The sequence below is a fragment of the Phascolarctos cinereus genome, unplaced genomic scaffold (assembly GCF_003287225.1).
Source record: "Phascolarctos cinereus isolate Bilbo 61053 unplaced genomic scaffold, phaCin_HiC Scaffold_3;HRSCAF=262, whole genome shotgun sequence".
Classification (NCBI taxonomy): domain Eukaryota; kingdom Metazoa; phylum Chordata; class Mammalia; order Diprotodontia; family Phascolarctidae; genus Phascolarctos; species Phascolarctos cinereus.
This window is the reverse complement of record NW_027555736.1, coordinates 79,158,525-79,180,794: the sequence shown is the minus strand read 5'-3', so window position 1 is coordinate 79,180,794 and position 22,270 is coordinate 79,158,525. Positions and strand designations below refer to the sequence as shown.

General features: G+C 39.4%; 1 protein-coding gene across 1 annotated transcript in view; it reads right to left on the bottom strand.

The window, feature by feature from the left end:
- The window catches only part of MYOF (myoferlin), a 158,406-nt gene that overhangs the window by 5,653 nt on the left and 130,483 nt on the right, over positions 1-22,270 (bottom strand). The window contains 13 exon segments of the mRNA XM_020964136.2: positions 993-1,092; positions 4,547-4,688; positions 8,180-8,275; positions 8,371-8,459; positions 8,865-9,004; positions 10,234-10,382; positions 11,253-11,423; positions 11,772-11,863; positions 12,670-12,825; positions 14,072-14,197; positions 14,747-14,845; positions 16,442-16,453; positions 20,865-20,941. Coding sequence (XP_020819795.1) covers positions 993-1,092; positions 4,547-4,688; positions 8,180-8,275; positions 8,371-8,459; positions 8,865-9,004; positions 10,234-10,382; positions 11,253-11,423; positions 11,772-11,863; positions 12,670-12,825; positions 14,072-14,197; positions 14,747-14,845; positions 16,442-16,453; positions 20,865-20,941 — 1,449 coding nt within the window.

Genomic DNA, 22,270 nt, shown 5'->3' with positions numbered 1-22,270 from the left:
AGAATGTAGTAGATAGAACTCTGGGCTGGAATTGAGAATACCTGAGTTTGAATCTAGCCTCGTACATTTACTAGCTGCATGGCCCTAGGCAAGTCATTTAACCTCTATTTGCCTCAGTTTCTTCAACTGAAAAATGGAGATAATAATAACTCCTACCTCGCAGGGTTATTGTGAGGATCAAATAGGATAATATTTGCAAAAAGTGCTTAGCACAGTGCCTGGCACATAGTAAGCATTAAATAAACACTTATTCCCTTAACCAAATACATTTTGAAAGATCTATGATTTCATTCACTTGCGTACTCTCTGCTAAGCGTGATGATCTTGAACCACTGTGGCAAAAATTAAAAAACAATGTCATTGGCATTCTGAGAATGATCCTCCAGAATTTAGCAAGGCCATTTTCTTAGATGAAAAACTCAGAGTCTGTAGCACTATTCTCAAATCCTTTCCTACTTGGTAGGACCTGGTAGAACCTGTTATCCACTGGCATTGTCTTTGAGAAGCCAGGTTTACCTCCATGCTATGATGAAACACCAGAGAAGCCCACGAGTGAAAATTAAAATGTAGTGCTTCCTCTCGGTTGTGCTGGAAAGGCAGCATGGTGAATTGAAAGGCATTTGTTAGGCTTTTACCATGGGCAGCTGGGTGGCATAGTGGATAGAGTGCTGGATCTGGAGTCAGGAAAACCCGACTTCAAATCTGGGCTCAGACACTTAGTATATGTGTGACCCTGGGCAAGTCACTTAACCCTGTTTGCCTCGATTTCCTGTAAAAACTGAACTGGAGAAGGAAATGGCAAACTACTCCGGTATCTTTTCCAAGAAAACCCCAAATGGGGTTACAAAGCGTCAAACACAACCAAAACAACTGAACTACTGTGTGCCTAGCACTGTGCTGACGGCTGGGGATACAACTGGAGAAGTGAGACAGCAGTTCTTGTCTTCAAGGAGTCCACATTCTAATAGGAGGAGACAACTTAGAAGACATACCCAAGTAGTCATCTAAAGTAAACTTGTCGTTGTCCCATATCTGAATGATGAGTCTGGGAGGAACTCGAAATTCAGTCTGGTCAATACTCCAGAAATGCTCCTTGAGTGAAAACAGAAACAGGCAGGAGTTAAAACCAAGAAATTTAAGTCAACTAAGAATGGGCCACATGTACCTTCAATTTCACCCATTCGCTTATAAAATCACAAGTTCAGACAGCTAGAGCTGGAAAGGACCTTGGCAGACAGCTGATACAACCTTCTCATTTTACAGATGAGGAAACTGAGGCTCAAAGAGTTGATGTGACTTGCCCAGGGTCACTATCCACAGGTAGTAACTGGCAGATGCAGGATTTGAACCCAGTCTGGGTTAATCCAAAGCAGGGTGCTTTCCATGGTGCTACACTATTCCTTCTTACCTCTCTTCAAAGTTAATGAGGCATGGGATAAATGCTCTTCCCCTTATGAGAGAGGTGAGTACCATCCTCCCATTATTCTCCCCCTCTACCTCTATCAAGTATTCTATGGGATGGCCAGGTTCCTCAGGGAAGCATCTAGCCATTGTGTGACTGTGAGAGGTGGCTCTCAAACTGAAAACCCTCCAGCCAGGCTCCTATGCAATCTCCCATTACCTGCCAGCCCCTATTTATTATTTCTCCCCCCCCCCAGTAGAAGGGAATCTTAGGGTACAAACTGCAGATTAGGGAGCTAAAAGTTGGTTGGTTGCTGTCCTTCATGCTGGAAGAGGACCAAGAGGACATCACTACGGAGTTAAATCATCCAAGGTAATTCCTAGAACGGTCTTGAGAAGAAGACAGCACGGAGTGGTGGAAAGAGTGTCTGACTTCCAGTCAGGAGTCCTGGGTTCAAATCCTGGTTCCGATAGGAGAAATGGAGTCTTACAGAAGTAAAGTAACTTGTCGAGGGCACACTTGGTTTATGTCAGTCTTTCTGAATCCCAGTGTAGGGCTCTTTCCATCACACAACAGCTTGGCCTTACTCTGAACTAAAGCATTCATCAGACTCTTCCAGGTCTACTCTAATTCATTTCCCTTTCAGTTGGCTTTATCTTAATCCAACCCTTGAAGTCTTCCTACCCATTCTTGTTATTTCTTTGGGCTTTTCACACCTAGATGAGGTTGAGCTTTTTTGCATGAGAAAAGGCTAAGTGGCACAGGGGATAGAACACTGGGCCTGGACCTGAATTCAAATCCATCCTCAGACATTTATTAGTGGGTGTGACCCTGGGCAGGTCACTTAACATCTGCCTGCCTGTTTCCTCAACTGTAAAATGGGGAAAATAGTAGCAATTACCTTGCAGGATTGTTGTGAGGATTAAATGAGATAATATTTGTAAAGTGCTTATAAGCATAATGCCAGGCACATAGTAGGCACTTGATAAATGCTTCCTTCCTTAGCTCTTGGAGAAGCAGGATTCTTTTCTGTATGGGCCCCATATCAAGCCCTCATCTTCCTATTGAAACACATTTTTTTCTGTGACCCCATGAATCCCTACTCATTGTTATCCCTTGGACTCTACTGTTTTTAAAAAAAGTAACATATTGTTTTTCCCCCCAATTACATGTAAAGACAATTTTTAACATTCATTTAAAAAATTTTGAGTTCCAAATTTTCTTCCTCATCTCCTTCTTCCTAGAGTAAGCAACTTAATATAGGTTATACATGTGCAATCATGCAAAACATATTTCCATATTAGTCATTATTAGTCACCAAAAGAGAAAAAAAAAAGAAAAAAAATTAAGCAAAAAAAAGTATGCTTCAATTTGCATTCAGACTCCATCAGTTCTTTCTTTGGAGGTGGATAGCATTTTTCATCATGAGTCCTTTGGCATTGTCTTAGCTCATTGTATTGCTGAGAATAGATAAGTCATTCACAGTTTTTCATCATACAATATTGCTGTTACTGTGTACAGTGGTCTTCTGGTTCTTCTCACTTTGTGTCAGTTCATATAGGTCTTTCTAGCTTTTTCACAAATCAGCTGCTCATCATTTCTCATAGTACAATAGTATTCCGTCACAATTACTACGCAAATACTACAGCTTGTTCAGTCATTCCTCATTTGATAGGCATCCCCTCAATTTCCAATTCTTTGCCACCATAAAAAGAACTGCTATAAATATTTTTGTACAAATGGGTCCTTCCCCTCACCCAACCCCCCCCCCATCTTTCTTAAAATATCTCTTTGCGATATAGACTTATTTGCTGCCTCAAAGTGGAATTTTCTGAATCAAAGAGTATACGTGGCTTTATAATCCTTTGGGCATAGTTTCAAATTGCTTTCCAGAATGGCTGGATTAGCTCACAACTTCACCAACAATGCATTAATGTCCCAATTTTCCCACATCCCCTCCAACATTTATGATTTCCCTTTTTTGTCATAGCAATCAATTTAAGTGTAAAATGGTACCTTAAAGTTGTTTTAATTTGCATTTTTCTAATCAATAGAGATTTAGAGCATTTTTTCTTATGATTTTAGATAGCTTTAATTTCTTCTTCTGACTTTTATTCTCATAAATTTGACTCAGTTCTCTATGTATTTGAGAAATAAGGCTTTTATCAGAGATACTTGTTATAAAAATTGTTTCCCAGCTTTCTGCTTTCCTTCTAATCTTGGTTGCATTTGTGCAAAACCTTTTTAATATAATCAAAGTTATCCATTCTACATCTCATTATGCTCTCTGTCTCTTGTTTGTTCCTAAATTCTTCCCTTCTCCATAGATCTGACAGGTAAACTATTCCTTGCTCTCCTCCTAATTTGCTTATGGCATCACCCTTTACGTCTAAACCATGTATACATTTTCACCTTATCTTGGTATGCAGTGTAAGATGTTGGTCTATACTTAGTTGCTGCCAATTTTTTTTAGCAGTTTTTGTCAGATAGTGAGTTCTTGTCAAAAAATCTATTCTACTGATCCACCACTCTATTTCTTAACCGTACCAGATAGTTTAGGTGGTTACCACTTTATAATATAGTGAGAGATTTGGTACAGCTAGGCCACCTTTCTTCACATTTTTTTCCATTAATTCCCTTGATTTCTTGACCTTTTGTTCTTCTAGATTAATTTTGTTATTGTTTTTCCTAGCTGTATGAAATAATTTTTTGGAAGTCTTATTGGGGCACTAGCCTAAGGTAATGTAGGCAGTAAATAGTGGAGCTGGGCACTGACAGAACCTAGCTTCCCAAACTATTATGTAAAAGAAAGGGCTTGGAAAGCAGCTAGGTGGTGCAATGGATAGAGCACCAGCCCTGAAGTCAGGAGGACCTGAGTTCAAATCCGGCCTCAGACCAAACACTTGACACTTACTAGCTGTGTGACCCTGGGCAAGTCACTTAACTCCAATGCCTAAAAATTAAAAAAATTAATGATAAAAAAGGAAAGGGCTTGGACTAAAGAGTCCATCTTTAAGGTCCCTTACAGATTGAAATCCTATGACCCCATGGTCTCTAAGGTCCTCTTCAGTTCAAAGTTACTTAGATCATAAAGATCATAAAATTGAATGTGACACTCAAATCATGGCCTGTTTTCAAACTTACTTTCTTAGAAACAATACAGAGTTGTTCAGCAGGCAGGTATTCAAAAGGGAAAATAAATCTCCAGTTAAAATTCCCTTCACCATCCAGTGACCTGTAATGGACATCTGTCTTCTGCTTATTTTCTTCACTCCCAGGAATCCAGCTGAAAATAATGGACAAAAAAGATTATGGGTATTCCAGTAACTGCTAAGGGACATTGCTGCAAATTTTGGTCATGGTTACAAAATAGAGAGTGGAATTTGTTCACAAAATCAAAACAATTAGTACATATTTCTCAATTACCTTTCAGGAATTTACGGAACTAGCAGTGAAAAATAGGCAGTGGAGGCAACACGGTATCCAACAGAAATTTTAACCAAATAAAACAATTTAATTTAAATCAAAAACATCATATGCTTTTAGTCTTTTGTTTAAAAACAAAGACAAAGTTTTGGATGACAAACGCAAAATGCCATTTATTTTAGATGCATCATTGCTTAATGCTTGTGATTTCCCTCACCATAAAGGTGCCTAAGAAGTAGGATCAAAGTTCTGGAGCCAGAAGGGAACTTTTAGTTCAATCCTCTCATTTTCACAGATGAGGAAACTGAGGCATGGAGAGGATAGGTGATTTTTCCCTCAGCCACAGTTAGTAAATGTCTGATGTGGGATTTCAATGCAACTGACTCCAAGTCAGAGCTCAATCAAGTATTCTCTTTGGCCATCACTGCTCATAGTTTTAAATGACTGATTATCTCAGCAAAGCATTTTATATTTACTTCTTACCTTTGTGCATGTCTGGAACTCTACCCACCCCCACCCACTACTGCTGTCATTTTTCCCTTTCTTCAAGGCCTTATTCATAGACCTCCATGAAGTATTTCTTGATGATCTTGAGGTTGGAACTGATCTCTCCTGTATTTAAAACCATATAACTGTATACTGTTTTCATGTACTTAAAATATTTTAATATTAAAAGTGCCACAAATCTGGCCTTGGAATCAGAAAGCCCTGGGTTCAAGTGTTACTTCTGATACACACTACCTGTGTGGCCATAGTCAGTCAACGAATCAACAAGCATTCATTAGGAGCCTACTATGTGCCAGGCGCTGTACAAAGAAAGGCAAAAGTCAGTCCCTGCTTTGAAGGAGCTTATAGACTAATAGGCTAGCCACTTAATCTGAGTACCCCCAGGTAACTCCCTAGGACTATAAATTCCAGATGATTTGCGGATTTCTTCAATGGAAGGAGTTTCCACAGCCCTTTAAATGGTAGGTCTCCTCCCTCTCCCCAAATTCTAAATCATATTTTTCTGTACAGAAGTTCTATCTATCTTTGTCCCAACACCCAAGGTTTCCAGTGCCTTAACAAGAGGGATCATACCTTATTTATCTTTGGATCTTTCCTAGAGTCCAGCATAGCAGTCAGTGAATAAATATTTATTAAGCACTTGCTATGTGCCAGGCACTATGTTAAGTTTTGGGGATACAAATATTTAAAAATATAGACAGTTGCTGCCCTCAAGAAGCTTATCTTCTAATAGAGGAAGACAAAATATAAAAGGAAGCTAAAAGATTGGGGAAGGGGAAGGTACCTGACATAGGGGGACATGGTTGAGTGCAGCCAGGTGAGAAATGAACGCTGACCATAGTGAGGGCCTTATAAGTGTTGCTGAATGAATGAGTGAATGCATTTCCCCTGTTACACTTTAAACAAACAGGCCAAAGTAGGTGAATCTATACTTTGATTTTTCCTCTTTCTAATTTCCTGATGATCAAATTGGTGGAACCAGCAAAAAAAAAATACATTTTAGGACAAATCAGCTTTTTATTTTCCTTTCTATGACTTTTTGGGCCATGCCATTTGAACATTCACAATATTGACAAAACATTCATAGTATCATACCACAACCACATAAAGTGGCCAGGAAGCCCATTTGTTAAACATATCTTTCTTTTAACTAGACAATTAACAAGTTTACAATATTTGTCTAAGAGTAGATATAACTTCCATGGGCAGGAAAGGAATAAATCCATGAATTTTCTTTCTGGTAACAGTTAACACAAACAAATATATATGTTCACTTAAGTGATTGGCTCTTGTCTTCATGTTACTAAGCTATTAACAAATGAAACCATGTTTCCAGGTTATAAATAAATTGAACCAATCTTACATTTCATGCCAGGGACCAGAGCTCAGTCAATAATTTAATGAGGAAAAAGCTCTTAACAAAGCATAAAACAGAGCGTAAGCCAACTCACAGGCTTGCTCCTTCTTCTCTGCTGTGCTCATTCGCTTGATAACATGTGTATAAAGAAGACAAGATAAGAAATGCTCTTACCCATGAGCATAAGTATATCTATTCATGTTTGCATAAAGGAAAATTTAAGAAATTCACTTAAAGGCAAAACCAAAAACAAATCCCATGTTCAAATGAGATCCAAACAAAACAAACCACAGATTAAACACATTCATTGAATATGTTGAAAATAAGTAGAAAAGCCACCAAATGAAAAAAAAAGATGAAATATGTTTAGGATCTTACAATGCTGTAAGTTCTTGGTTATAAATATGACCTGGGTTTTACATTCTCTTTTATCTCTCCTGTCCATTTATTTTGCCTCTAATAACAAAAACAATGGAGACAGTATAGTCAAATTTATAGTGTTGGAATTGCCATCAGAAAGACTTGGGTTGAAATCCCTCCACAGTCACTATCTTCTGTATATGACCACTGGCAAGTCACTTAACCTTTCTAAGCCTCAAGCAACTCTCTAAGAATTGGCTATTAGGTTATAGAAGGGTTGAGATCTGCAGGGCAGTTCTCTCTTAGTAGGCATTGTCTTAAAGTAGTTGGCTTGATGGTGCAATGGATAGAGCTCTGGTCCTGGAGTTGGAATATCTGAGCTTCAAATCTAGCCTCAGACATTGTGTAGCTGTGTGACCCTGGTTTTGTTGTTGTTGTTCAGTCATTTTTCAGTTGTGTCTGACTCTTCATGACCTCTTTTGGGGTTTTCTTGGTAAACATGCTGGAGTGGTTTGTCGTTTTCTTCTCCAGCTGATTTTACAGATGAGGACACTGAAGAAAACAGGGTTAAGTGACTTGCCCAGGGTCACATAGCTAGTAAGTGTCTGAGTCCAAATTTGTACTCAGGTCTTCTTGACTCCAGACCCAGCACTCTATCCATTGCACCACCTAGCTGCCCACAACATCAAGCTGTGTGATCCTGGGCAAGTCACTTAACTTCTGTCTGCCTCAGTTTCCTCAAACTATAAAATGAGGATAATAATAATGCTTACCTCCCAGGGTTGTTGTGAGGGTCAAATGAGATAATATTTGTAAATTAGCACAGTGCCTGGCACAATGTAGGTACTTAATAAATGCTTATTCCCCTCCCTCCCCTCCCCTCCCTCCTCTCCCCTCCCCTCCCCTCCCCTTCCCCTCCCCTCCTTCTCCCCTTCCCTTCCTTCCCTTCCCTTCCCTTCCCTTCCCTTCCTTCTTCCCTTCCCTTCCCTTCCTTCTTCCCTTCCTTCTTCCCTTCCCTTCCCTTCCCTTCCCTTCCCTTCCCTTCCCGGAAAACAACAGGCATTAAGGGAGGAAGAATGTCACTTATATCTCCGAAAAGTTTTCGAAGAGATTTCCAGACCACCTACCCTTTCACATAGATGTCACTCATTTCTTCTCCTGTGATACTTTTCTCATCTAGAATGACATCTTTAGTGTTCCAAATGATCACACGCAAGACATACCTGAGAGGAAAACATTTTTAAGGAATTTTCTCAATTGTCTTCAGTTGGACACCCACAGCCTTCATGTAACCTAAAATTGACTAGGAATTACTTACTTCTTGGCTTTCCGGGCAGTGATATTGAAAGGAGGACCTGGTGGCCCCAAACTTTTGGGGAAAACATCCACCCACATCTGAAGTTTCCCCTGTGTCATTCAAAAGGGGAAAAATTATTTGGTGTTATGACTTTTTTGTTTTAGTTTTAAAAAATCACAGAAGTTCCGGTCAGTACAATTTTCTTTTTATAGTACTGGGGCCAAACTCTTTCTTTGGGTCTCAGAGTTGTTTTTCTACAAGGGATGTTTTGGAGTGGAACAAAAGAGCCAACAAACAATTGTATCATTGACCCAACATTGTCCTCATGCCACCACCCATCTTTGGCTTCATTTCTAGGGCACCAACACATCACGTCTGCCTATCTGTTTCCCACCCAGAATCTTCTCTGCTCAACAGGATGCAAAGCCAACCACGTGATCACAGATTTACCATTACTACGGATGTTGCAGGGTGCAGTATTGGCCAACATTCAAGGATGGAAATACTCTCTGTACCTGTGAAATATTTGGCTGGAAGGTGCTGTACAAAGTCCTTGTTTCCACATGCTCAGGCACTTGTCCCTGAGTCCGAAGGACATAGAGAGCAAGGCGCTCCTCTGGGGGCCCCAGGTGTTGGTGTAGATTTTTGTTGGCCTCTGTAATCGAGACTGCCATCAAAATGGAGCAAACCAAAGCTGTCCAAGAAGCTTTCATTGCCACCTCAACAAGCAGCTCGAGTTAATTAGCACTGAACTTTAAAGATCATGAGGCAGCTGGCACTTAAAAACCTTTAACTTAAGAAAAGATTGACAAACATGCTAAAAGCCTCTGCTCCTTCCTAAGCTTGATTGTGAGCTGCTAACCAGAAGACAACTTGTTCACAAAGATGGTCCAAACCATCTCAAGAGGGAGGGGCCGGAGCTTTTCCCCAGGGCACCAACAGCTTAGAAGGGAGTCACTCTCCTCACCTTTAGGGCCACCATTTCTAGGGTTCTGTTACTGTTGCATCCTTCTCCCAGGGCCCATTCAACCCCACCACCATATCCTCTATGTACTTCATCACCTTGGGGTTTAGGATTCAGGGGACAGTGAATATGCTGAAAGGGTTAAGACCAGAATCTCTAGAGGAAATGTTTTTCCTTCTCCTATAATCCTAGGGACTCATTCTATGCCATAGCAGGGATATTCCTCCCACTCAAAGAGAGGATGCCTGGAGTCTCTGTTTCCTACCTTAAAGGGCAATTTCCTAAGAAATTTCCATCTTTCCCCCTCACCCACAGGGCCTTGTGTCTAAAATTCTGAATGAGTCCCTCCAATAAATTTATTCTGGGCACTGGAATTCCTAATTACAGCTCAGGAATTGTTTCTTGTGCATCTTTGGGGCTTTCAGCACTCAGCCAGGTGTGAAATACACTGATAATTCAAGCTCAACCCACAACAATGCATTCCCTGAGCCACTAAGATGATGAAAAGGTATGAAGGGAAGAAGATTCCCTTATTAGATTGTAATCATGTTGTAATTGCTAAGCTAGTGAGGAGTGGAACTATAAGCACAAAGAGGCAGGGACCGAAACCTAAAAAGTTCCAAGTAAAAAAACTAAAATGTTAAAAAATAAGACAATATGCCATGCACTCCATTTTGAAGTTTTATAGTATAATACCATGTTATAATAATATCAGTTTTGTTGCATGGGATCACATAACCATAAATCAGACCACATTCCTCCCAAAATGGCCATAGAGTCAGATTCTGATATAACGTGATTAGCTTGTGATATGATAGTGTTCCAATACTTCATGAAAACATTAGCAATAGCCCATTCTGTTGGGTAAACAAGACTGTTTGAGTCATCTGGCTACAAGCAAGCCACAGCATCAAACTCACCAAATTCTTCCAAGCTGTACTCTCGCCCTCCATATCGAAGCCTGTTTCCATCTTCAGAAAGAATAGGGGGTGGAAAGCCTTTATACTTGGCCACACTGCTTAACAACTGTGTCGGTCTTAGTTGATCACGCCAAGTATTGACTCCAGAACTGTTGAACAATACAATCCATCAAAGGATGAACTTTCGATACATAGGCTTTCTTTAAACTTACCAGCACTTACGTATCAGCTATGACAGTAATAAATATTAGCATTTACATAGCTTTTTAGCACTTGCGAAGCACTTTACAAACGTTATTGCATTTGATCCTTACAGTAACCTCAGGAGATAGGTGCTATTACCATCCCCATTTTAAGTTAGGAAACTGATTGTGACCATCGCATCATACAGTAAAGTGCCTGAGGCAAGGTTTGAAGCCAGGACTTCCTGACTTCAGATCCATCGTTGTATCCAATTCACCACCTAGCTGCCTCCATAGTTGAGCGGTGAGAACCCGTTTATACACGAAAGCTGTGAAAAAGGTGGACTACATAATTACATGAAGGATCTGTGATGTGGGAACTCTCCTTAACCTTCCCAAAGACCATAATAGACTGACAGTTAATAAGTATCCAAGACAAGAGATGACCCTAAGTCCAACACCATATCAACTATACCATTCTGTGTCTCAAGAACCTAAAATATGTTATTGCAACTTATAAGTCATTCTGTAATTCTTTAGCCTCCAAAGAAGATTTCAAAAAATTCTTTTGTTCAGATTAAAAGAGAAGATTCTTTCCTTGCTCTATTAAAAACTCACCAGCTTTCACAAGTTGGAAGTTTTGAGTCTAGACTTACTGAGGTACTTAATGATTGAAAGTAATGTATATTTGGAGATAAGATATCCAGGCAGAGTAATGACATCCAACTCAACCATGCCATGGCTCAGGGAAGGGTTGTAGGACTATTGTAAATTTTCTTTTGTATAAATGTCCTTTACAAAACAAAAGAATTGTACTTCATGGTTTATGAAACTTACGTGCAATACTGCTCTGCTATGCCGCAATTGGACCCAAATCGGGAAAGGAAGCGATTTTCTAGATCAATAATAGTTTCTCCTACTTTTTCATCGCGAGTAAGAGTGTCATAATCATAGATGGAAATTTTCAGGTCTTTTTCTTGAGGTAAGAAGCAGCTCAGCTCATACATCCTAAAAGGGCAATGCATGGTCAATATTTGCCTACCAGGCATTTAGTAGAATACTTGGTCGACAAACATTTATTAAGCACCTGCTATGTGCCAGGCACTGTGCTAAGCAATAGGGATACCAAAAAAAGGTGAAAAGACAGTTCCTGCCCTCAAGGGACCCACAGTTTAATGCGTTTGGGCTTAGCAGCCTAGAGAACAAAAGCAGAACGGTACTTATATAGAGACTGATAGAGAATGCTAAATCTAAAATATTATCGCATTAATCCACCAATAGTATAGCACAAAGTAGAACAGAGTCAGCTAGAAGCAGGACATATCAGTCCCCAAACTTAAAGAAATTTTACATTACCTTCCAAAAATTGGGTTGAGTGTATTTGGAATGTAATGGTCTCGATCTTCAATGACTTTTTTACTCAGGGATATTTTTATATAAGGGTCACACTGTTGGGAAAATAAATGAGATGTTATTGGATGGTACCGTGCTATTTCATATTAATTTTGTTGGTATGCTCAGTGGTTCTTACTATCTATATAACACTAAAAGAGCTGACTAAAAATGAGAAATAATCAACTGGTTGTTTCGTCTGTACAATATTCAGAAAAAGATTTGACTGATGTTTTGGCTGAATTAATGTCTTGGGACCATGTGAAAATATTCCCCATGGGTGATTCCTTTATTGTTAAAGGAGCTCTGGGTGGTGGAAAGGGCACTAGACTGGGTAAAGAGACCTGAATACTAGTTCCTGCTCTGTCTCTAATCAATCACATGATTGTAAGTAAACTGTCCAATCTCTCTGGGTCCCAGTTTCCTCATCTCTAAAATGAGGGGGTTGGACTACATGGAGCCATAACCAGGGTAGGACAACCGGAAATTGGGAGGCATTGAAATGGGGGAGGGAGGAGATCATGTTCCCTCCCCTCAGTGACCCAGAACCTAGCATCCCCATACCCCTGCTACCTCACTCAGCCTCTCTCCAAGGGCTCAGCTGTTACGGCTATGCCTATGAAAGATGTCCTAGTTATGGCTCTGGGTAAGTTGAGCTCAAAAACTCCTTCTAGCTCAGATCTTGTACGCTTCTAGAACCAATCTTGTGTAAAAATGATGCTCTGGTACCTTTCTTCTTAAGAAATAACAGATGCCAGGAAAGAAAAGACAAACTTTTTATTAAACAGTTACTGTATCAAACCACAAGTAAGTCTTCTATATCCAAGATGACTTCTTGACATGTTTAAAACAAAAGTCTCACCAGGCCGTTGTTATCCTGAGGTTGGAGATCTAAGCCTCGAACAATATAAATCCTCACTATGCATTCCTGTGGGATACTGTCAGGTAATTCCCGGAACTGCCTGGGTGGAGCAGGCACGCTTGGATCATCAGACAATGGATAGATTCTAAAGGAGCCCTGTAACACACACACATGCACAGAAACACAAGACCCACAGTTAGCAATGCAACCTGTATGTATTTGGGCCATGCTCTTTCATCTCCTGAGGAAGTCTTGAGGTTGAAGTCATGATTGAGTGTGTGTGTGTGTGTGTGTGTGTGTGTGTGTGTGTGTGTGTGTGTATATATATATATATATATATATATATGTATGTATGTATATATATATAGTAGCCTTTGTTAGGGATTATCTTTTAGGGTATAATCAATAGTTGCTGTATGTCATATACTTACATTTGGGAGGAAAGGGCGGGGACTGGATCTATCATTTCATTCTGCAGGGACCTCTCAATGAGGAAACTTCCCAGACACCAGTAGATTTGCCTTGGGCATTGAGGGGTTGAATAAAGAACTCACCCAGGAGTAGGTCACATAGCCAATATATATCAGAGACATGACTTGGGCTGCATAATCTTATATGTACTTAAATAGGAAGGGTTTATGATTATTATTATTATTTTCTTATTGAAGCAGCTAGGTGGTACAGCAGATAAAGCCCCGGAGTCACCATAGTCTTATGATCTAGAGATTACTGTTGGGAAAGAGCTTTCACCCTAAATTCACCTTGGAGTCAGGATGAAAAATAAGAATTGCCCTAATTGAAAGCATGATGGGAAAGTCAGTAAAAGGCCACCCACTTCAAGAGGAAAAAGGATTGGTAATTCACAGATATAGAAAGGAAGGATAAACAAAAAGAATGGAAGGGAACATAATGGGAGTAATTAATATACTGTTTTAGGTATTTTGAAAATTGAAATTACTTTGAAAAATTTAAATAATTGTAGACGGATGCTTTTGTTGTTTAAAGTGCATAAAATAACTTTTTTAAAATGTCACTTATGCTAAAGTTGCTCTTTTCAATATCTTTGGCTCAGAGCCAGAATTTAGTTCTGATTCAAAGCCATCTGTCAGCCCAAGTGCTTAAATATCTTATTGCAAAGTCACTGGCAGTGACCCAGTGAAACTCGTGAAAAGCCCTCTAAAATTGTAGATTTTATTTAGCTGCCAGTACACCTAGTTCAGACAAGGGTCAGTTACTAAACCATAAAATGGCCTGACAACTCTACACAAAGGAGACATTAGCTACAGAAGCACTCAGGTGGCCCAAAGCATGTAAGGTACTTTCTTCTGCATCTAAAAGGAAAAGGAGCAGCCTTGAAATCAGCTTTGTGCCTAAAGAGGATCAGTTCAGCTGTTCTGCTTACCTTAAACTCTCCCACCACAGAAGGATCATCATTCTCATCAGACTTCCCTCTATACAGCTTAAAGGTATCTGAGAAGTCTGTCAGACCCTTAAACTCTGGTACATTCTCTAGTTCACAATTATATACCTGAAAATTAATCAACAGTCAATTGTTTGTTAAAAGAAAACCACAGTGATCCATAGGTCTTGTGTCTAAATATTTAGACACCATTTTGTCTAAACAGTCCCCTGCAAGGTTTTAGAAGAATGGGGCCCACCATACTCTGGGATCCCCACTCTCAAGCATTCTCGAACCAGCACACTAACACACTTATTCCCCCACAGCTCCAACTGCCTGTAAAACACATCCACTTAGACGTCCCATATTAATTCTTGCTCAAAATGTCCAAAATACAATGCATCGCCTTCCTATTATCTCCATCCCCACTTTCTGACTTCGTTATTTTTTTCAACGATGCCGCCATTCGTCGCAGACACCGACTCTGATATCACAGACACTCAGACTCTGTTGGATTGGTCCAGCACAGGGCCCATTCTGGATCCACAACTACAGCCAGATTCATGGATGTTCTCTTTGATTTTGATGGGGCCACATACCCATTTCTGTTTGAACAAGGCATGACCCTTCTTTCCTTCCTCAATCTAAAGCTGTCTGCGGGAATCCTCTTCAAGTTACCTTAAGTCTGGCATATCCCTTCTGAACGTACTGCCCACATTTCTCAGGTTCTCCAATGGAAGCATAAAATTTGCTCCACCAGTCGACAACTTCTTCCTCCTAAACATAATCCCCACAAAGTGGAAAGGTTTGAATAGTAGTTCAGATTTTTAATCCGTGCACTAAACTTCTTTTAAAACATATTCTTCTAGGGGGCAGCCTGGATTCAGGAGGACCTGAGTTCAAATCTGATTTCAGAAGCCTGACACTTACTAACCTTGTGACCCTGGGTAAGTCACTTCACCCCAATTGCCTCGCAAATCTAAACGAAACATATTCTATGAATATATGAATAGACTGAGATTGTCAGCATGGAAATTCCTGCCACTGATGTGGATTAAAACATGTCTATCACTTAATAATATCAGGCTTTATATAGTGCTTTGAAAATTTCAGCACTTTACATACATTACCTCATTTGACCCTCACAACAATCCTGTGAAGTAGGTGGTATTATTATCTCCATTTTATAGATGAAGAAACTGAGGCTCAGAGGGTTGGGATTTTTCCATAGTCACACAGCTAATAAGTGTCAAAGGCAGAACTTGAACCCAGATCTTCCTAACTCCAAGCCCATACCATCTTGTACACATCATAAATGGACATTTTTAAACTTGCAGTTTCAGTTAAAAAAAAAAGTCATTTAGGATATGCCTACATATGTTGTAGTTGAATCAATAAAGGGACTTCTAACTATGAGTCAGGTAGTCAGTGCACTATTGAGCAATTTTAGTGCTCCCAATACCCACTTAACCGTCTTGTAACTGATTGGATCACATCCTATAGGTGCCACCATTTTTGCTTGTTTTTCTAATTTTTCGTCCTATTGATTTGATGTTTCATAGGGTCAGAGACTTAGAACTAGAATAAATATATTAATTCAGACACAAAGCTCAACATAGGCTGTAGAGAGCAGGATGAAAAATGCGCCTCTTCTTAGTAGATGGAGGAAGCACCCAGGCAAGGAACATCATCCACCGACAGATGTGGTTGCTTTTTCAAGAGGTATTTTTCTTTGTTGTCATGGAGACATATCAAAAAACGACTATTTAAAGTTCATGTCTTTCAAAATTATGGTGGTTTTTTGTTTTGTTTTGTTTTACAGTGACAGTATTATTGCATCAATTGTTCTGGTTATGCTACCCATCTCCTGGTGGGGAGGTGATGGACATGTGGCATGCTTTGGACAGGACAAGTGAGGGCATTTGTTTTGCTTGCTTGTGTATGTTTATTATAAAGATTGTGTTTCTCTTTTTCTTTTTCCCCAGTGAGGAGGAAGAGAAAATAAATGCTTGTTAATTTAAAAAAAAATTTAATTTGAAAAGAAATGACTGTAATTTTTAAAAAAAGGTATAAAAAAAGTAAAGAACAACCAAAAAAGAAAGGCTGGCTCCCCAATGGATCTACCCATTGCTTAATTTCACCTTTTGAGGGAAGTACCACATGGGGTTATATTGCTGAGTCCGACTTGCCCCTCAGCACCTGTGATTGTTGGCAAATAACAAGAACACAGTGCCCAGGACAGAGGGTTTCCCATTTGTATGTGGTCCACGACCTGCATGACCCAGTCCCTGATTTAAAAGTTCTTCCATCACATACCAACTACCAACAGACACTAGATGACTGAAAAATATAGCCAAGTTGGGTAGGAATTACCTTTTCAGCTAGCTGATCACAGACACGTGTACAACAGCAGGAGAGCAACCCACACAAATGACATGAGGATGAAGATATGGAAAGTGTTGGATTAAAAAAAAAAAAGGTAAACAATTACTTGTCATTCAGAGTTTAACATTCCCAACATATCTGAGCAGATTCTTTTGAATCATTTAGCCCTACATGATATCAGAATGTAGCACCTTATCTTCTGCCACTCTAGAAAATTACACCAGAATTATCCCCATAGTGGAATGAAAAGTTTATAGGAATCTGTATCAATTTTTAATAGAGTTATACAGCGTTAAAGCATCTGACCAAACAATGCTCATATAATGAAAGAAAAAAGATTAGTTCAGGCCTCTTTTTCCTCTGACCCAATCCCCAACCTTTGATTAGTTGGATTACTAAAGAGTTTTGCTACAAGAGTCCACTCTTTGCTTTTTCAAATACTCTCCTATATCTTTGCTGATCCAAGCATGACTGACTGCCTTGACTTCCTTCTCTGCTTTTTTTTTTGTCTGTTTTCTGTTTGCTTTTGCCTCTCTCCTCATTCTCATGCTATCTCACAGCAGTATTTTTGTGATCTTGAATAGAGGTTCACATTTCCAAGAAGCTGTTAACCCTGGCAGGTTTTTTCCCCCTATGGCCACATTCTTCCACTTTTACTCCTCTCTAAGAATGGAATTCTCTTTGCTGAGCACATCTGAGAGTTGAGAAACAGGATAACTGGGATACTGTGGATGGGTTCTGCCATTTGCAAACAGTGCAGCAATGGCACTAAGTCTTTTGAGGAACAGGATGGAGAAAAGTCTCCCCCTCCCCACCCCCAGAATCTCAACTTCAGGATAATTTCTGATGCTAGGGAAGCAAAGCTTCCAGGCTCCACTTGCCATTGATCAAGCCATTGGAGAGAACATGTATTTTTGCTATGGGCATCTTTTTAGACTTTCCTGGGTTTAGCTTTCAAATTTTGTTTTGCTTAGCACCATAGTAAAAATAGAATGGAAGGAAGAAAAGAAGAAAAGAAGTGAAGGAGGGAGAGAGATGAGGAGGGAGAGAAGGAAGGATAGAAACAAGGAAGGAAGGAAGGAATATTGATAGAGAAATGATAAAAATATTTTTAGAAAATGTATAGAAGTCATATTTACAATTAAATCATGATAGATTTTGGAGAAAAAGATTGTTTTCTCTGGACTTTCATTCTGAACAGATTCACTAAATGCTGTTTATCATTAGTTTATTGATATTGTTCACAATTATTTTTCCACAGCACAAACCCATTATTTTAATGTAAATATTGGGGAAAAAAAACACTACCCCAAATTATTCTTGTTGTTTTTGAGTACTAGAATCCACTTATTTGCTTAAGTCACATGTGAGCAATATTGGACACCAGCTTATGTGCAATAGCGAGGTAAGTGCATACTTTGACCACAGCCAATTATATATCTGTGGAAAGAATAAGAGTGTTGCAAGAAATAGGAGCTTCCCTTATCCATGATCACCAACCATATTTATTTAAAAAGCATCTTTTAGTACGAAATCTCCCCATAGGAAAACCCCTCCAAAGGAGAATTAGAGCCTTAGCCCAAGGCCCCATCTATCCCAGTCAACTTCATGCATTTTCTTAGCATACATACATGCACTGTTTTCGGAGAAGTCATTTTGCTGATTGCTGTGGACAGGCTGCTTAAGCACTAGAAATGGGAAGGTTGTAATTGAATCTTCCATATTGGAGTCCTATTGGATCATTGGACTGGCACTTTGGAAGCTCAGTTCTCTGAAAGACTCAATTCCTCTTCCCACCCCACCCTCAGCCTATTTTTTTTTATGTCAATTCAGAGCCTACCAGACTGATGAGCTCAATCATTGGTTTCAAATCTGTGGGTTGTGAAGGAGGGGCGGAAGCTTCTTCTACTTACCCAGAGCACAAAGGCAGACTGTGGTTCCCTTGGGCTGATGAAGCTTGTCTCAACCTAATCCACTCAATATATCTATACTTATTTCATCTGAATTGCATATGTGGTCATATAGGTCACATCAGCCAACCAGACTGAAACTTCCGAGCTTCATTAAGTTCATTTGACTGTGAGCAGACATTTTGTGAGATGAGATATTTGTAGTGATAGAAGAGGCCCTACAGGTCATCTGTTTAACTAGTTAACTAGTTAAATTCTTTCCATTTTACAGGTAAGCAAACTAAGACCCAGAGCAGTTAAATGATTTGCCCAAAGTCACATAGCAAATTAGTGGTAAAGCTGGGATTAAGAACCTCTTGCCCAAAATCGGGATAGTAGTTGTTATTTTTAAACTGTTATGATTTTTTTTTGAAGAGGGCTTCTCACAACTGGTGCTTTTTGGTTTATCAAAATTGCCATTTCCTCAGCACATCTCAGACAGGTGTTAGAGAAGCAGCCTGATTAAACTAATTCACACTAAGGTGTGAATAACTGATGGCTTCCCCAACACTAGTCCTCCCGAATTTACAACACTATAAATTCTGTTCATTCTCCAGGGCCAGTCACATAGTAGATGCTTAACAAATGTTTGTCACTTGGTTGATTGATACATACTCAATTTTTATAGTTTGTTGACCCACTAACTGGTCAACCCACTCACAACTGAAAAAAAAATTGGAGGGAACATTGATGGGGATGTGTCTTACTTATACTTCTTTTGAGCCCCATATAGCCCTGGCCACAAGAGCATTTGGTAACTACTTGGTTGACAATGGAGGAGACAAAACTGATAAATCATAGCCATGGCACAAGACTCAAGACAACCTTCTCCACTCTTGTGACAAAATCCCAGGATAAAAGGCCCTGTAATAAGGGTAATAAGACTGTAGGACTGTTCCCTCATGGCTCCAGCTGTCCAGGCATGTTTTGGGGATACACCGCCTCCTGAGAGTTCAGCTTTTGTCCTAAAAGATGACTGACTTGCCCTTTCCTCTGGTGGTTCTGTAGAATGTCTAGTTGGGGATCAAATAAATGTAGTATAAGACTAAGTCTATTCTGGTTAGGTTGCTAAAATAATTTAGATAGGAAAACTTTGTGTGTGTGTGTGTGTGTGTGTGTGTGTGTGTGTGTGTGTGTGTATAGGTACTGTTTATACATTTTTAGAGTGCTTGTTCAAATCTGTTCTCAAATGTACATTTTTAATACTTTTTTGAAATGTGAATTTTTTTCCTGATCCACATATTAAGATACAACATGCTATTTTTGTTTATTATGCATGAGACCTTTTCTCCTAGAACATTTCTTCATGGCAAAGACAATTTTTTGCCTTGTATTTTCTGGGCAGAAACATAATCTGAGTTTTGCTTTTCCTTTTCAGTCTTTTAGAACTAGTAGAAACGATTTTGCCCAGGTCAAGAAAATAACACACTGGAGCCTTGTTTTAATGTTTCTCCTCATTGTTTCGCTTTAAAACCTTGGTGAATTTTAAAATCCAGGATGACTTTGTTGTTGTTATTGTTCAGTTATTTCAGTTGGGTGCAACTCTTTGTGACCCCATTTGGGTTTTCTTGGCAAAAATACTGGAGTGGTTTGCCATTTCCTTCTCCAGTTCATTTTACAGATGAGAAAATGGAGGCAAACAGGGTTAAGTGACTTTCCCAGGACCATCAAGCTAGTAAGTGTCTGAGGCCAGATTTGAACTCAAGAAAATGAATATTCCTGACTCCAGGCCCAGCACTCTATCCACTGAGCCACCTAGCTGCCCCTTAGTATGATTATAAATCACCAAATATAGTAATTTTTAAAAAGAGCAGCTGCCTCACAGACACAAAACAATTTTGGCATGCAGCAGTTATCAGCATAATTTTTCTTGTTAAGCGTTTTTTTTTTCATGTAGCAAATTATCTAGTAGACCAGGGATTGGCAAATTGCACCTGAGGGTCCAATTCTTTCTTCCTGTTTTTGTACGGACATTGAGCTAAGAATGGATTTTACATTTTTAAATACAATAGAAACTTCATTTAAAGATGTAAAACCCATTCTTAGCTTGCCTCAGTACAGTTTACCAACCAACTCCTATCATAGACCATTAGAAGGAACTGAAAAAATTTTCTCTCTTGACCCTCTGCTTGATTCATGAATCCTTCTCAAACATTCAAACTCAATCTAACAGCTCAACAACAGGTCACCAGCTTCTGCTCCAATATCCCTAGCAATGATGAGCTCATAACTTTTTGAAGCTGTCTAGTAAGGTTGTTTATCCAATATTAACAACACATCTGGTTAAAAATTTTTTGCTTTTATATCCACTCAAAGCTTCTTTTTTTTTTAACTTACATGATGCTCAAAAAACTGGCTTCATTTTTCACAAGTGTGATCGAGTGGCTGTTTGCCTGATGACCAACTCTTTTGGCATCAATCAGGCAAAACCTAATTATAAAATGACCAATTCTGATGCTTACCTTAGTTTGGAGTAATGGCTTTGTGTCTTCTACTTCAATAATCACATCCCGGGGAGGTGGGGCAGACAAAATAGAAGCTGAAAAACAATTTGCATTGTAGAGATGGGGTCAATAGCAGTCTGCAGACTAAAAAGCATGATGGGCAGAGAGGGAGAGTAGAGGGGAGGATGGTTTGGAAGACACCATCCTGCTGCTCTCAGGAGAAATGGGGAAATCTGGCAGCAAGGACATAGTGTCTGTAATGCTGCAGTAAATATGTGTGTGGGTATGAGTTTTTTAACACCAAGCCGCTGTTCAATTTGAACTCTACAAGTATATTTGGAGCTCCATTTCCTTCTCTGACTGGGCTTCCCTGTGGCTTATCTCCTATTCATTCACTTCTTCACTTGCACAATTCTCATCTCAGATCTTTTTGCCCATCTTATGAGCCCGCAATAAAGCATTAAGAATGGTTCCAATTGTAGCCATGACTTAATGGCATCAGAAACAAATGACGAATAATTTTAGCTCTTAATGACAACATTTCATAAAACACTTCATGGATGGAAAACATGTTTTGTTAGGAAAACCTTGCTTGGAAAGCACATTTATTGTGCTGCCATCTGTTTGATTTGTTTCTATAAACAGGAGATGCTTCATCAGATCTTCACAATCATAAGCTCCTTGAGGCTAGGGATAATTTTGTTTTTGTCTTTGTAGCCTCAGCAGCTGGCATGTAGTAAGCACTTCATCAATGCTTGTCAGATGAATTAATAAGAAGAATAGCTGATACTTATAGAGCTATTATGCTTCACGTATGCTACCTTATTTGAGCCTTACAACTATTTAAGATAAATACTGAAGGCATTACTATCCCCATTTGACAAATGAGTAAACTAGTATTAGCTAGTATTTACATAGTGCATTAAGGTTTATAAAGCACTTTATAGTGTCTCATTTCATCTTCACAAAAACCCTGGGAAATAACTATTATTGTTTTCCCCATTTTATAATTGAGGAAACTGAGGCAGTCAGAAGTTAAGTGACTTGCACAGGGTCACACCACTAGTAAGTGTGAGAGGCTGGATTTGAACTCAGTTCTTCCCGACTCTAAGTCCAGTGCTCTGTGCATTCATGGTGCCACCTAGCTGCTTAAGTATTCAAAGGTGGCAGGTGGCTTGCCTACAGTCCCACCGTTAATAAGTGTCAAAGAAAGATTCTGAACCAAGATCTCTCCTAACTTCAAATGCAACAATTCTTTCTACACTGCCTCCCATAGAACAAGGTCCCCTCAAGGTACTGAACCAAATTTCTTCCAGGCACAAAATCCTATACCTTATTACTTCAATGGTGTCATGATCCCATTGCTTTAAGCATTCTCTCCATCAGTTTGCAATTCCCCTTTCTTTAGAAAAGAGCGGAAGCAA